The 17,514-nt window shown below is 39.2% G+C and overlaps 2 protein-coding genes across 4 annotated transcripts in view; both read right to left on the bottom strand.

The window, feature by feature from the left end:
• ABL1 (ABL proto-oncogene 1, non-receptor tyrosine kinase) overlaps positions 1 to 16,451 on the bottom strand; it is a 123,031-nt gene extending 106,580 nt beyond the window's left edge. For all 3 annotated transcript variants that reach the window (XM_045517311.2, XM_010955876.3, XM_045517312.2), the window contains exon 1: positions 16,314 to 16,451. In XM_045517311.2, coding sequence (XP_045373267.1) covers positions 16,314 to 16,449 — 136 coding nt within the window. In that variant the 5' untranslated portion in view covers positions 16,450 to 16,451. The remainder of the gene's footprint in view (positions 1 to 16,313) is intronic.
• A 616-nt stretch (positions 16,452 to 17,067) lies between these two features.
• LOC141577506 (uncharacterized) lies at positions 17,068 to 17,166 on the bottom strand. The gene has a single exon (XM_074362412.1). It carries the CDS (start codon positions 17,164 to 17,166, stop codon positions 17,068 to 17,070), a length of 99 nt encoding a protein of 32 aa, XP_074218513.1.
• Between the last annotated feature and the right edge of the window lie 348 nt (positions 17,167 to 17,514).

The following is a 17,514-nucleotide window of genomic DNA, read 5'->3' as shown; positions in this document are numbered from 1 at the left end:
GGCCTGCTCCTTATTACTGACAGAGATATTATTCCAGAATTATAAACAGTAACAGCAGCAATAATTAATACTTGTTAGAGGCTAACTACATGCCGGGTGTTATTAGGCTTTTTTATTATCTCATTTAGTTCTCTTGTCAATAGCACAATCAAGGTAAGCACTATGATTCCCATTTTGCAAATCAGGAACCAGAGGCTCAGAGAAGTTAAAAAGACTTGCTGTGTTACCAGTACTCAGCAAAGTACACAGCACAAGAGGATGTGCTCAACTAGTGTCTACTAAGCTACCGTTGGTGTCTGCAGCCATACTGCTAGTAAGTGGTAAACTGGGATTCGAGTTCAGATAAAGCCATGACTTCAGTATCACCCTGTCTCCCCTGGACTGGGAGACAGACACGGGAGCAGGACACTGTCAAGGGCCAAAAGAACTCCCCTACGTTCTACAGCGTGTACTTTCGCTTCTGGGCAGGCCTGGTCTGACACATACTGTCACACCGTCAAGCCTCACTTTTCCAGGTCCACTTTTATTTATTAACTTGATATCCAATTTGCTGGGAGCACATTCTACTCTTTTAAAAGCAGAATTCAGCCCCAATCAAACAAATGGGAATTTAATAATCAGACAATTCAGGAGTTTCATGAGATTAAAAACGTCAAATTTCAGCACTGACAAACATTTTTCCATAAGCATATCAGAGAATAAGAGCTAAGGTCTGTTATCAAAAGAAGTCAGCCTGAAATCTGAGGGAAAGAATATTAGAAGGAGAAATCTAAATATGAAAGTCATTTCCCCCTCATTCTGGGAGTTTCCATTTCCTATAAGCCAGAACACGTAGGCAGAAGGGAGGAAGGGAGAAACGAGGTACCAAAAGCTATGCTACTGTTTGTTTCATTTTTTTGTCTCTCCTTCTACAGAAAACTGCAAATCAAAACAGCAGGGTTCTCTCTTAGGCAGGCCAGTATGCGACCACCCACACACTAGACAATGCAAAGGTCCCAAGGAAGGGACAGTACCCTCTCACCTCCCTACCTCTACTCCTTGCCTACTTTGTCTCCATAAAAGCAAAGAGGTGAGAACATTTCAACTCCAAAACTGCAAACACAGCTTTGGCACAAAACAAACAAAAAACAACAATATACACAGGGTATGCTTATTTTAAAAAATTTTCCATGAAAGCACATAATCCTTTACAAAAATAGAGACTGTTAACAGCTCTATATAATGGGAACCACCAGGGTTTTAAGCAACAAAACCCCAAACTTAGATTGTTCTTTAGCATAAGGGCTCCGGTATTATTTGGTGGCTTTTTAAATTAGTATGTCAAGGACTGTGCACAGCGCCTAGTACAAAGCACTCAGAGGGCAGCTCTAACAGGTACGAATCTATGACAATTCCTGGTGTCTAAGACGGGTTATTTATATGCAACTCTTCACCTGTGAATCGGGAATGGCTTCTAGCTCTCCTAACGCACCTCAGGAGAGACAGAAGTGCTTTTGCTGAAACAGACCTCAACTTCCAGCCAGTGGAGAAAAGTTTTAAATGTAGTCATCAGCACTGCTCAGAGGCACGTCAGGAGAGGGCAGCGCATTGGGTTAATAACTGAAAAGCCATGTGTGCATCCCATCTGACTCACTGCTGAGCGTACATCCGCACAACGACATCCGCGGCAGCTGGACCACGTAAGTGGTAAGAAGTACCAATATTCTTCACAAATGGCCATCCTCTGAGCTCAGCCAAACCCAAAGACAACCAGAGGAACCTCAGTGGACATAGGAATGAGGCTCACATCACAACAGAGATTAAGGCTAAGGGGCAAAAGGCTGGTTTCCTCCCTCTTGACAACTGGTCTGTAAAGGGCACAGAGTCCCCTGCTTGAGAAGGTCTGGGCCAGAGGGACCACAGCCCCACGGCCCCAGGGCTAGGCAGTGGCAAGCAGCTGTGGCATCATCAATCCCAACCACCCCACTACCTGTTCACTACATTTTCCTTACCTTGCTCTTGTTTTCCTCTGTACTGGATTGTAAATGCCTGAGGACAGGCGTGGTCTTGCCCTCTTCTGTGTAACCCACAGGTCTTGGCCAAGACACGCACTCCAGCACATTAACTGGATGCAGGCAGCGGATGCAGGCAGCCCCACGACGAGCACTCACACATAGTAGAGCAGCCACCCGCTTAGCTTGGGAACTTTGTGCCTGAGCACAGAGAAGGAGCCAATTTCCAGTCTTTTCCAGCCCTGCAATTAAGGGCATCCCAGGTGCAGGGACATGGCTCTTTAGACTGTGTATTCGGGACCATTCATTATGGGATTCATTATAAATTCACTGATAAGGCTTTCAACAAGCAAATTTCAACAAAAACTTCATTTCAATTAAAGAATCATAAGTTACTGACCCTTCTGACTCACTGTCAACATGATGATTACACATTCTTACAAAGCAATGATGCAGGCTTACATAGAAAGAAAGTCATACCTGGGTTTGGGCAACTTATAAAATCCATCTAATAACTATGACTTCATAATTTGGAAACACTATAACCCAGATGCACCCTGAAAATTGCTCTTATGACGCCTACATTTTTCTTACTTTGATTATGTATTACTTTTACTAGATTTTCATTGAACATGACTAAAAGTAGCACTGATCATGCTGACTGAACTTCAAATTACTTTCCGAATCAACTCTTCATTGAATAATTTACAGAAATGCATGTTGTTTTTATAAAAAAAAAATGTAGCTATTTTTAAATAATAAATCTTTCTTATATGTCCTGAAAGCTTTTCTCCATTATGCCTATATCTTAATTAAACTTAAAAAAAAAAAAAAGCCCTCAAAAAAAATTTCAGGCAACACTACACATTTAGTTTAACTGACAATGGCATGATCATGAATTAAGCAATGCCAAGGAGGATGCTACCAATTAAACGTCACAAGTCACAGATCAGCCAAAGCAACACAGAGCTTAGCAGGCAGCTAACACATAACATAAGCAATACACTTTTCTGTATTTCAAGAGCTCTGTGTTCCCTGCTAGACTGAAAAGGCTCACATATCACCAAAAAAAAGATATATTTCTCTAAGGGTAAAAGTTTTTGCTTGCCTTGTAGCCACTAAACAATACATTTTGTTTTGAATAGTGGGGGGTGGGGAATAATAACTATTACTATTACTTATAATAGCATGTTTTAACATTTTTATGTATTATTGTTCATCCGCACAAAACACCTGATCCCAGCAACTACCTCAAATGTGCTTCTCAGACAAACCAAACCTTCTAGATGTGCTAATTCTCAATTTCCATTTTCCTTGTTGTTAAAAATATCTGAGGGGGGCAGGTGTAGCTCAGTGGTAGAGCACATGCTTAGCATGCATGAGGTCCCCTAGAACCTCTTCTAAAAATAAATAAAACCTAATAAACTTCCCCCCTTCACCAAAATAAAATAATTAAATAATACAATAATAAATAAACTATTTGTTAAAATATATTAATATTACAAGTGATTAGACTAGTGCCTGAATATAGTAAGCACCCATCAAATGTCTCCTATGTTACTGTTGGCCTCAGGAAGGAAGGGCAGATGAAGGACACACATTATGAGACATTTCTTTCCCCTTAGTCAATGTTCTGGTTATATCTTAGGCTATGAGGTTCTTTGCATTGGGACTTAGTCCTCCTAATCGACTATCGTTCCTCAAGAATGGACACTGTTCCGAGGTAGCTGTTTTAACACTTAGGCAAGCAGTGGCCACAGCAGGCTTCAAGGAAGACACTGGAACTGAGCTGAGTCTTGGACCAGTCATTCCCCTTGTGCACTCCACAGGCTCTACCACTCTGCCTGTGGCTTCCTTGGAACACAGTCTGGAACAAACATAAACGCTCCTTAAGCCAGAGGTCCTGTATTCTTTAAACATGCTCCAGAGCTTAGCACATTAGCTGGAGGTGCCAACTGCAGGACAAGCCATGTTGTAGGAGCACCGGACGCTGGCACTGGCTATTCCACTCAGACCCCAGGAAGAGGCAGCAGCCAGGCCGCACCACCAACCTAGGACTGGGTTTCAAGGTAATATAAATAATGTATTATCTCTAACAAAGTGATGTGATAACAAGGCGGTCTAGCAATATACCTCAGGGATATAATTAGTACACTATGGTAGGGAGAGGAAAGAATATCCTCACAAGACAGGATTTTGCCAATTTCACAAACCATAAAAACAAGTGTGCAGGTAGTATGTAAATTAAGAGCTAAACAAATAAAAGTAAATGTAACATCATATGTCAATGGAATTCGCCATTTTTCTTTCAACAAATGGAAAGGCGAAGTAACTGATTGAGTTAAAATGCATTCCTTTTTCAGTGAGAACTGAAATAATACAATTCAGTAAATGCTGCCAGTAATAGTAAACTCAACACAAGATGGCTTACACTAAGGAGATGTATTATGTCACATAATTCGAAGTCCAGAGGTGAGCTGGATGTAGCAGCCCCACACTGTCCCCACCCTCCCTACCACTCCCACCTCACCCCCATGCTTTTAGCCCCAGCCTGAGGCCAGCTGCCCTCATGGTCTACACAGGCTACCAAAAGCAAAGACTACCCACCCTCAACACCAGGGAAGAAAAGGCCTTGCTTTCCATCAGGCTGAGTCATCCAGAATGCTATGACTGACAGACCACGGATGCTCAATCCTGGCTGCTCGTTAGACTCACCTCGAAAGTTAAAAACAAGGAGACACTTTGTAGACCTTACGGTCAAAGCATTCTCTCTATTGCAATAGTTCCTTCCCACCCTTGTACTAAAAAGAAGAAAAAAAAAAAGATGCTCAGGTACCTCCCCAGACCAATTAAATCCTCCTCCCTAAGGGTGGGACATGGTCATAAGCCTTCTCAAGCTCCTGAGGAGATTCTAAAGTACAGCCAGGGCTGAAAACCACCTGATCAGGACCCCATTAGAGCCTGGGATGGGGCTGCTCCTTGTAAGACACACAGGCAGTGAAGGAGCAGAGGGCAGTGGATGCTGTACAGGCAACCAACCCAGCCGTGCACAGTTACTTAGTTCAGTATCTGCCACACAATGAACCTGGTGAGATGGTTCACAGCAAGATAAATATGTATGTCCCTTAAACATGTTAAAAATGCTCAGCCTCACTCATAGGACAGCTACTAATTAAATCCATACTAAGATACTATTTCTTACTTATCAGATTGGTAAAAGTCTCAACACTGGATAACACACTCTCGGCTAGGCTCTGGGATACAGGCACTCTTATGCATTACTAGTGATGGGAGTGTGTCTATCAACACAGCATCCACATTAATATCTATCTACTACTCTTATCTACTAAGTAATACGTAGCTGCTAATAAAAATTACAAATGCATTTACCCTTTAGCCCAGCACTCCCATTTTTAGGACTCCCTCCCACAGCTATACCAGCACAAGTACAAAATGACAGATATAAGGTGATTTTTATAGCATTGTTTCTAACAGCGGAAGACTGAAAACAGCCCAAATGTCCAGAAGGAGAGCTAGCTGAAGAACCTATGGTATTTCAACATAGTGAGATACAACATAGGCCATAGGAAAGAAGGCAGATGTTTATATTCCAATCTGGAAAGATCCTGAGGATATGCTAAGTAAAACATTTAAAAAGTAAAGTACAGAACAGTATATAATGTCTGCTGTCTTTTGTTTAATAAATATATATTTGCTCATATTTACAAAAGAAATACTGGAAGGACAAAAGAGAACTAAGAAAACTGGTTTCCACAGGGAGCAGTGGAATGGAAAGGACAGAGAGGGCTGGGGTGGAAGCAAGCTTCTCATAATATACATTTGTAATACAGTTTTGTAGCTTAAATCAGAAAATGTACCATCTATGCAGTATTATAAAATTTAATTTAAAAATAAATTTTAGGGGGAGGGTATAGCTCAGCGGTAGAGTACATGCTTAGCATGCACAAGGTCCAGGGTTCAATCCCCAGTACCTCCTCTAAAAATACATAAATAAATAAACCTAATTACCTCCCCTCCCCAAAATTAAACAAATAAATAAATAAATTTTAAAATTGCCACAAAGCTTGTAGGAAAATTTATAGGTTTCTAAATTAATGAATTATTAAAATTTAGTCATGAAAGCATAAATTACAAATTATGAAAGCATAAATAAGGTATGTTTGTTACACACAACCATCCCTAAATACCCAATTACCAAAGGGTAAGAATATAACAAGAGTATCAAAAACATATTCTACAAAACAGTGAAAAATAAACTTCTTGATTAGATGAATTCTAAATCTAAACCCCCCCTAATGTCAACGTTGTAAAGATTTACAAAAAGCATTAGTCCATCTTGCAAAGTAATGTTTCTGACAGAAAAAATACTCAAGTATCAAGAAACACTTGATTTCAACCCCAGTTCTATAATGAATCAGCAATGTAACCCTAAAAACACTATTTTAACACCCTGAACCTCAGCTTCCTCTACTGGAAAACAGGAAACATCTATCCTATCTATACCACAGATCACCCCCCGCCAAAGTATATAAAAGTGCTTTAAAAATATTTAGATCTTTACACATCCATAAGAGACACTCTTTGCGATTCAGGATGCTACAGAATCACCAATAAAACCATGACTTGCTAAATGAAATTGCAAAAGAAGAAAGTACAGAAGTTTATGCTGAATCTATTCAATACCAGGGCAAATTTGGGAGTTGTCTGTTTTGACTAAACTCTTAATACTGGATTGGCTGCCTTTTTTTCTTCCTCATAAAAGTGGAAATGCCAAAAATGAAGTCTATTTAAGTGAAGGTTCCAATTAGTTTAGATATAACTATAAACACAGCACTATATGCCTGTACTATACTGCATCTCCAGATTCAGTTAGTAGCCACAAGCAGCCCTTGGCATAAAAAAGATGACAACCTAGGTGAAAGGTACTGCTGGTACCAACAAGGGTCTCCCCACCACTTAAAACCATGATCAAATTGAACAAGTGACCCCTCCCTCAGTCCACTGGCTGGACCTACCCCACACTGTTGATTCAAAAGTGATAACCATTTTCCCAAGCAGATGGCCAATGGTGGTCCTTGGGATTGCAAACTGGACACAAAGGCCTTTTGTTGGCCAGTTATCTTGTCCCCTTGTTTTGGGGTAGTCTGCTGTCTTACCCCAGACTGACACAGTTTATGATACAGAGAAGGCATTGAGAAAATCAGTTAATTAGATTCAATTCCATATTTACTGAGTATCTAGCCTATACAAAATATAGTGCTTGACCCATGAAGATGTATGAACATGGTCTCCACCATCAAGGAACCAAATACTAAATGTCAAAGAAAGACAGAATTTAAAAGAAAATCACAGAAGGGTGAATCTGAAGAAGTAGACATTTTGAAAACTGCAACAATTTATAGGAATTATTTAGCCTTTATCAGTAACAAGGAAAAAAAGGTCTCTTGAAATGGCTTGCTTCGACGCATACAAATTCCTCAGTATAAGTCATCACTTATTCCTAGGATGAAAGTAACCTAGCACAATCCTAGTAGAACATCCTGACAGGTGTTTTTGTTTGGATATGGAAATTGATTAAACTGATTCTAAAATGTACCTGGAAATGCAAGGGAGCAAGAATAGCCAAGACAATCTTGAAGAACAAAACTAGAGGTCTTACTCTACTGAGTATTAAGACTTATTTTAAAGCTACAGTATTGAGTTAACACAACACTGCTGCAAGGAGAGACAAATAGAACAGATAGGTAAAACATTCTCAGAGAGACCTACACATATATGGGTGCCTGATTCATGCAGCAGCACATGTTCTTTTCAATTAAAGAACTAGGTGAATATGGAAACATAAACAAATAAACCATCATCCCTACACAGAAAAATCAATTCTGAGTGAATTATAGATCTAAATATGAAGAGTAGTAAAACTTTTTCATGACCTGGGTACACAGACAAAGATTTCTTACATAGGCATAAAAAGCACTTATCATAAAGATAAAGATCGTTAAACTGAGCTACATTAAAATTAAGAAATTTGGTTCATTAAGGATACCATTAAGATAGCAAAAAAAGGCAAGCCACAAAGTGAGAGAAGATATTTGTAATAAATATATTCAACAAAGGACCTGTATTGAGAATATATACATAACTGCTACAAATCAACAAGAAACATATGTGTCTTATTTTATGCATAAGTTTGTAACTATTATGTATAAAATAAATTACAAAGATAACATTGTACAACATGGAAAATACAGCAAAAAAAAGTGTATATATGTATAATATGCAAATAGCCAATAAACATGAAAAGGTACCTCATTTCATGAGTCACCAAGGAAGTTTGAATTAAAACCACAATGAGATACCACTGCATAGCCACTTGAAATGCTAACATTTAAAACACTGACAATATCAAGGTTTGGCAAGAATGTAAAGAAACTGGAAGTCTCCTAAACTGCTAACGGGAGCTAAACTGATACGACTTTGGAAAGCTCTTTGGCAGTATCTAAAGAAGTTGAACTTGCCTATACCCTGTGATCAAGCAATTCTACTTCTGAGTTTATAGATACACACAAGAATGTTCATGGATGCATTATTTAAAAGTAGCCAAAACTGAAAATAACCCGAGTGGCCATCAATAATAGCATGTGTAAAATAAATTATTACATATTTACAGAACAGAATACTAAATAACAATGAAAATGAACAAACCACTAATACCTGCAGCAATGTGGATGAATCTGACAAAAATAATGTCGAGTAAAAGACGCCACCAAAGCATAGAAAAACCATATATTGTTTGGGTCAAAAATACGCAGAACTGAACTTTTGCTTCTGGCCATAATGCACTAAACAGTATTAGACATCCTTTTGCCCTAAGGAAACGTATAACTGAACAAAATAAATGAGACAACTGTTTTCAGGCATAAGAGAGGAGGCAAGGCACGGCTGTGATTCTTGAGAAAAAACAAGGTGAGCTCCAGTTTCCTGCCTGGGGCACTTTCCCAACCACAGTGCAGGGAGATGGTACCCAAACTGACAGCAGCAGTCCCCTTGAACTGAGGAAGCCAAGAAGGTGATCCTAGGTTGCCGAGGCAGCCAGAATTTGTAGGATGGGATAACTGAGAGGAAGGGGCTTCAGAGGGGTGGAAAGCATGAAAAAATGGGAGGTGCCTGCGGGTCCATGGCTGAGAGCTGGGCAGCACATGCGCAAGGTGAGACTCTGTACAGCTTAACAGACAGGAGTGGCTGCAAGGGTGAGAAGTGAACAAAGATACAAAGATTTCACAGCACCTGGAAACATTCGAGCCACCAGTTCAGAGCAGAGAGACCTTGCTGAGCACCTCTCTCATTTAGTTGAGATCCCACAAAGGCCAAGCATTAAAGAAAGCCATCTAGAGTAAGGGCTATGCCTCGGACTAAGGAGAAATTCAAAACAGACTCACTCTAACAAAGCGTAAAACCAAGCCTGACAGGGTCAAAAGAATATATCAGTAACTTAACTGCCTGTCAGAACAAAATGAAAACCTCTTTAAGATCGAAATCCCTACAATTTAACATTCACATGTCTGATATATAATAAAAAATTATTAAACATGCAAAGAAACAGAAAAATGTGCCTCATAATGTAGGGAAAAAGCAATCATTAAAAACAGACCCCAAGATGACTCAGACACTTAAAGGACAAGGTATTTACTATAAATATCTTCAAGGATTTGGAGGAAAAGATGGACCTAATGAGTGAAAAGGTGGTGAATCTCAGTAGAAAAATGCAAACTATAGAAAAGAACCAAATGGAAATTTCAGAATTGAAAACAACAAAATCTGAAGTGAAAATTTTAAGGAACTGAAGATGGGAAACTGCAAAAGAGTTAGTGAACTTGTAGATCAATAGAATGTATCCCATTTGAAAAACGGAAAGAAAAAAAAAAGTTTTGGTGACCTGACGGAGCTTCAAAATATATGAAACAAAAACTGACAGAATATTTGTAGTTATAGTTTCATTCTAAATATTGCTCATTTGTGTCTTTTTTCTTTGTCAATCTTGCTAGAAGTTTGACTGTTCTACAAATTTCTTTCAAAGGCAGCTTTTGGCTTTTCTGATCATTTCCACTTCTTAATTTGTTTTTATTTTTACCACTCTCTTCCGTGTACTGTGGGGTTACTTTATTTTTCTAGCTTCTTTAGTATTGCTTAGTTCCCCCTGCACCCCACCCCTATTCCATCTTTCTTATTTTCTAATAAATGCTTAGGGAAAAGAAGACAGAATTAAAAGGAAAAAAAAAAACCCAAATCTATCATCATAGCTGTTGATTTTTAACACCTTCCTCTAAGTAACAAAAGTGACCAAACATAAACTCAGCAAAAGTATAGATAACTTAAGTGTACAAAAATAAGAATGTAGAAGATTTTAAATAACACTGTCACCCAACTTGATCTAATTTCACATTTATAGAAAATTACAACTGCAGAACACATATTCTTTTCAAGTACAAATGGAACATTCAGTAGGATGGGTCACAGGCAGGGCCATAAAATTAATTTCAGTAAATGTCAAAAGACTACAATCTTACAGAGGATGTTCTCTGACGACACAGAATTAAGTTAGAAATCAGTAAGATATCTAGACTCTCCCAAGTATTTGGGAATTAAACACTTCAAAAACAACACACCTCAAAATCTGTGTTCAAGAAGGAGGTGGGACTCGAGCAAAGTTTTGAAAGGCAGGAAGGTTTTGAACACACAGAAGAGTGATGTCAGGGGCACAACAACCAAAAAGGCAAGGAGTCAGGGAACTGCAGAATATGCACAAAGAAGGCCTTAAGGGAGCACTTCCTTTTACTGAAGCTCATCTTCTAAAAGTAGCAACTTTAATCTTTTTATCCTGTAGACCCAGATAATATGCCTGACATACTCCTATGGGTATAATTCCTAACTCAATCATGTTAGCTCATCCCTTTTCCTCCCTCTTATAAAACGCATCTATTTGCAACACACTTCACAGCATACCTTATCACAGAGATCTGAAACATGGGAGAAGTCCTTAATGAATACAAAATGATTTCTCGTTTTCTCTAATTTCTATCTTTTCTTTGATAGGATGCCTCATTTAAATAAGGTAAAAACTTTTTTGGTTAAACCATCTTTTATCATTCTCTGTTACTTATCTCATAACTGAAGTTTCTGTTTTCTTCTATATTATAAGTTTATTTCCTAAAATGGGCAATAAGGTTTCATGAAAAATGAGAAAGCCATACAAAATGTATCAGACTACGGAAAATAACAGGCTGGCTTAAAAAACAATACACACAATTCTTCACAGTTCATGTATCACAACCCAATCCCTAACATAAGTACATGAATATAATCTTTCTAAACAGCCTCTTTTTAGGAGATTGAAGGATTTGATTGAATTTTAATACCCATCAGATTCAATAGCTGTAACTTCTCCCGCTTCCTGATGTGTATGGATGCGTAGCATAATTGAACAGCGATGGAAACTGCAGTGTTGCTCTATCACGTTCCTATTCTGTTACGACGAATAGTTTTATTTGAAAACCGTGAAGTAGTTTTAAACCAAGAGTAAACAATTTCTTAAACTCATTTTTCAGTTAAACTCATAGTAAAACATCTGATATAAACAAATTAAATAAGTAATACCCTGAAGGATATAGATGTACTAACTAAAACTTTGAAAAATCCAGAATTCATAAAAAAAAAAGCTTCAATTTTTTACGCATTAACTGGAAAAGCATTATAAAACTTTAAAAATTGAAATGATTTTATATTAAAAACATCCACGACCAAGAAAAATAGCAAAAATTGTGTGCAATTTTTTAAAACTCTGCAACTTTCTGATTTAGGGGGGAAAACTGACAGAGAAACAATTTAAAACTTCAGCATGACTTAAAATCATTCCTATGCAAAATTTGAATGTCAGCCCCCCTCCACCAAAAAATGACTCAAATGAATTCTATATAAAAATGTAAAGTCTTAATTTCATAAACTACTGAATATACATGGAGATTTCTCCCTTGGGGATGTCATCCATTCTCATAGCTTTAAACGCCTGTCTATAACCTGCTGATTCCCAGGTTCTCTCTCCAGCCTGGACCGCTTCCCTGAATTCAAACTGGCAGGCTCAACTGTGTATTAGATATTTCTGCCTGGATGCCTATTAGGCATCTAAAATGCAGCACGCTCAAAAAGAAGCTCCAGATCTTCATCCTCCCCACCCAGTTCTCCCAACTCCCTCCTCTAGGTTACATTTCAGCAAAAGGCAACTCTATTTTTCCAGTTATTCAGTCCATAAACCCCTGACTTCTCTCCCATTCCACATCTTGTATCTATATAAGGGCAAATCTAGTCAGCTGTGCCTTCAGACAGTCACAGAATCTGACCCTTCACCACTGCCACCACCCTGGGCCAAGCCATCAACGTTCTCATAGAGATTAGTGCCACCAATCCCTAAGTGGAATCCCTACTTCCTCCTTTGCTCTCCTTGAGAACATAGCAGCTGGAGAGATTTTATTAGAGCATAAATCAGGTCCTGTTACTCCTCTCTCAAAATTCACCCAAGACCACATGAGTAATAGTCAAAATTCAACAAGGCCACATTCTTCTCTAGCCGACTCCCCTACCCTCCTCTTCATCTCCTACAACTCTGTCTCTGCTGCTCTCGCTGCTCCAGCTACTCTGGGCTTCTCCTAGAACAGGCTAAGCAAGTTCTGCCTAGGGCCCTTTGAGCCCGGATTCCCTCTGCCTGAAAGCCTTTATTTCCATGGTTTGCTCCCTCACCTCCCTCCTTCAGGTCTTTATTCAAAGGCCACATTCTCAGAAGGGCCTCTCTGGTCACCCTAACTAAAATGAGCACCCTTTTCTATGTTATTCTCCTCAGCACCTGCCATCAACTAACATTCTATATTTTACTTGCTTATTTATGGTCTGTCTCCACCTACTAGAATGTAAGTTTTAGGAGGGCAGGGCTATGTTTTTGTTCACTAATGTATCACCAATGACTAAAACACTACCTGGTACATAGCAGGAGCTCAATTAATATTTGCTGAAGAACGAAGGTCACACTAAGGTACAGAAGTTTACTAGTGAATTGTTTCAATCCTGTTTTTACCAACTCTCCTAGAAGTGAATTTTCCTAGTTAAGCCGCTGAAACTTGGAAGGAACATACGGTCCCCAAAATAACATCATGGTTTCCTTTTCTCCCCCTGTACGTATAACTAGCCCTTCTGAACCTGAATGATCCTAGCAAACAGTTGCCATCAGCCCACTCCTTCCAGATCCACCACCACCACAACACAACAGGATTCTTGGCTTCCAGATTCATGTCTGATCCAACACTGTATGTTATGACTGCAAGCTTTTTAATCCAGCCTATATGGATGTTAACCAACTCTAGAAAGATCAGCCTATGAAAGACCAAGAACAATTTGTAACACAAACACCTTGTTCCCCTAAAAAAAGAATACCCAAAGTACAAGGAATTGTTTTGTCTTCAGTAAAACATGACCTAGGCAATTTCTCTGATTAAAAGGTGTCAGAAAGAAGTGACTATTTGGTTGCGCTGCCATCGATTTGGTTAATAATCCTCATATTTCTTAGTATTACAAAATAACACAAATTTATGTAAAAAATCTGCAATTATCACAAACGCAAAGTAAAAAGTAAAAGTTTTCTGCCATTCCGCCTAAATTCCAGTTCCCTAGAGATAACAACTATTTCAAACTAAATTCTTCCACACTCTTTTCTGTGCGTGTACATATAGTTAATTTTTGTTTTATAAAGAATGGGGCCATACCACACAGACTGATCTTCAAACTGCTTTTTTCCACTTAACACTACATGAACATCTTTTAGTGTTGGTCTTCTACAGTATGCTAGTAATAAACATTCTGATACGACTTCTTGATAGACTTCTTATAGCAGCAGTTCTAAAATTTTTTTCTCTCATGATCTCTTTACATTTTTGAAAATTATTTAGGACCCCAAAGTGCTTTTGTTTATATTGGTTATCTCATCGATATTTACCATATTATAAATTTAAACTGAAAAATGTAAGTTATTCATTTATTCACCTAAAATAAACATTTTTATTTTTACTAGAAAATAACATATTTTCCCTGTTTTTAGATAATTGTAGATATTCTTCTTTGAAGCTACACCAAAGTCAATAAGTGGTAGTTTCTTAAAGGTTAGTTTTGATGTAGAATCTAATACTATACCAATGAATTTTTGTATTCTGTTACATTGAAATCTATTGGTCCATGTCATACGTTGATTTGATCTTTTACCTGTGTGTCATTTTATAACATCATGTATTGATCATTTAGAAAATATTGGTTCACTGAATTACGTAGATCTTCCAAATAACAGTCCATTATGAGATATCAAAACAGCACATTTGTAAATATTACCACCAATTTCTACTTCATAGTAGCAGATACGAGTTTTCCAAAATCCAATTTTCATTTGAAAGCTAAAATTTTATCACTGGCAACAGATACTACTAGCTGTTTTCCTTTAAAGACTCCTTCATACATTTTTTTTAGTCTGAATAACCATAGTTTGTCAGTGGTAGTTTCGAGTTACAATGGTAGTTCCTGAAAAAAGCGGCAGTTCAGCTTGCAACTCCAACTGCCCAAGTGCTCTTCCTAGAAACCATTATACCTCAGCAGACAGCAGGACTTTCCAGTTCATCCACAGCAGATTTAAAAGATACATATACAAGTGTTAAAAGTTAATAAAATTAATAATTTTGCTGCTTCATCAGGAAAATTCTTAAGTGAAAATTAAAATTTTGTGTCTGTGTGTATTATGAGTGCATGGCATGAAGAATACATGGCTATTATGGTTAGTTGCCACAACCCTGATTCATGATAAGGAGGCTGTATTACTTTTGCACCATTAGTGCAAAGAGTGCAAATAACATCTTAGTATTGTGTGAATATGAAAACAGTTTCAACTTCTGGACTCCTCAAAGGGGTATAAGGGACATCTAAGGCACTATATTGTTCTATACCAGAATAATTTCATAGAAGTGAAATCACTGGGTCACTGCTATGTACATTTTAAATTCTGATTAAGTTTGGCCAAAGCTCTCCAAAAAGTCTGTACCAGATTTCAATATCTAAAGTTGCATGAGCATCACTAGTTAACAACATAAATAATTCACTTTAGAAACCCTTAATTTGGGAAGCACCATAACACCTTACTATATTTGCCTGTCTAAAGCCAATGCTAAGATATAACTAGTGTTTCAAGGAAAAGTAAAATCCAAGTACCCACATTATTTAGATGAGGTGAATACTGTTCTGTAAGAAAATCAAATCTCAACCGTCAAATGCAACTTCACTGAATAAAGAACTTGGTTTATTGTAGTCACCCATTGTTAAGGGTGCTTGTGATTGAATTTCAAAGTATATGTTACCTGCCTACATCTTACATTTGCTTACAGGATGGGTGGACTCAATTAATATTTTAATATAAAGTAGACAGTCTGAAAACTGTCCAGCTGCAACAGCACAATTAGGACCCTAATTAATTGGTGCATGGCTGGCCCATCACAGACATTAGTCTAGGCCAACCCTTAGCTTTAAAACTTCACGCAGAACTACTGGACAACCTTTCTTGCCCCAAATGTCATCTGAAACAGAGAGAGGAGGAGGAAAATCTCCATCCATGGGGAAAGGATTACTCCTCATGTCAAGTGAAATAACTGGAAGCCAGGCATCCTCAATTCACAAGGAACGCTGCTGCCGCCTAGACTGTTTGCATGTAGCTCCAAAGTGAGTCAAGTTTTACTTATGATTGGAAAGGTCAAAGATATTAGTGTTGAGGAGGACCTGTGGTTTTTAACCTCTTGGGGAGCACAAACCCTTTTAAGGATATGATAAAAGCTCTCTGTAGATAAAGCAGTAAAATATCTATGCACCTCAGGGGAAGAGCCCATGCCTTAGCTTAGAGCAGAATCATGGACTATGGATCCTGAGAAACTACTTAAGTACAACCTCCTCAGGAAACTGGAAGAGTGAAATGGCTTGTCCAAGGTCAACAGCGAGTTAGAAAGCACATCAGGCAAAAAATAATCAACTCAAAGAGATTTTTGAATAAAGCCATACAGTGTCACCAAGTAACTTTTTCTTATACAAAGTAAGTGCCACCAGAAACTAAGAGATAACTTTAACAGAAGTTTTAAGCAGAACTGGAAGGAACCAACCCAAGTGCTGTGGTTCAAAAGTTCCTTAAGCATTCCGAAGCTGAAAACAGGACCAGAAAGCTTGAAAAGCACTCACCATGTTCCACAAAAACATTGCAGTGTGGACCCCCATGCCTCGATGATTCCTTCTTCCCTGCTCCTTTGATAAAGTGCAGGGCAGGCAAACTTGGCCTTCTTTGGTCCCCAAGAACTTTTCCAGGCTGCTGCCCCATAAAGTAAAATAGGCACCCCTTTCTAGAAGAGGGTTCAAGATCTTTCAGAATGGTCAGTGAGCTTAGAAGGAAAACGGTATATATGTGGGATTTCACATTCACCGCATCTCCACAAGTCAGTAATTGAGGTCAATCACAAAAAACGACGTCTTCCATAAGGACAGGAAGCGAAGTTTTTAAGTTGACATATGTAAACAGGAGTTCCGATTATTTTCGCAGTTTGTCAATTTGAAGTAATGTACTTGCAATGCTACCCAAACGTTTCTTGATTTTAAGTGTCTTATACTGGCTGAATAACAGTTTCTTCCCTTTCAAGGAGAAAAACCTAAACAGAACTATTCACAGGGGATTCTGTAAAAGGGTCAGTAAGGCTAAAGTCATCTTGATTCCCGTATCAAGGAAATGCTGATCGTCTTTCGATGCTTCTCCAGAACTTTTCCTGTGGAAGTCACCCACCCCCTATCTCGGTGTCTTCTTCATCTTCCGACAAATTTCCTGCTGCACTAGCTGCCGCTCCTGCTTCTCTACCCTGTTCTCCGGAAAAGGACACGGGTCACCCCGACTTCAGCGAGAGCTTGCCCTCGACTCTGACGAGAAAGAATGCATCGCCAGCAACTTTTAAGTCCGCTTTTTAAAGGGCCTGTGAAACCAGTCCAGGCTTTTCCTTTGCATTAAAGTTTTTGGCTGGGCTGAGACTAAGGGGGCCGTAGGTGACATTGGAAGAAGTCAGGGCATTAGAGGCTCACGGGAGCAACCTGGGGGGAAGGGGAGGCCACTTGACAGCAGGGAGGGGATTTGAGTGGGGGGCTCCGAGGCCAAACTTGGGGCCCGGAGTCGGAGAAAGGGGCGACTTGGGGGTAAGAGGAAGGCTCCGGGGATGGGGCACGGGCGGCTTACTCCGGGGGCGACGCTCCTCCAAGCCTCAGGAAACGGGGTGTCCCAGGTCTGGGGAAAGAGACCACCCCCAGGGTCCCAGAGCCGGGGCGGGGCTGTAAGGGACGAAGGACTCTCGCGGCCCCGAAGGCGGGAGACGGGCGGAGCGGGGAAGAGGCCCGGCCGCCTCAG

The sequence above is a fragment of the Camelus bactrianus genome, chromosome 4 (assembly GCF_048773025.1).
Source record: "Camelus bactrianus isolate YW-2024 breed Bactrian camel chromosome 4, ASM4877302v1, whole genome shotgun sequence".
In the NCBI taxonomy this organism is placed as follows: Eukaryota; Metazoa; Chordata; class Mammalia; order Artiodactyla; family Camelidae; genus Camelus; species Camelus bactrianus.
The sequence above is the reverse complement of the archived record's forward strand: the minus strand, read 5'-3'. Positions and strand labels throughout refer to the sequence as shown.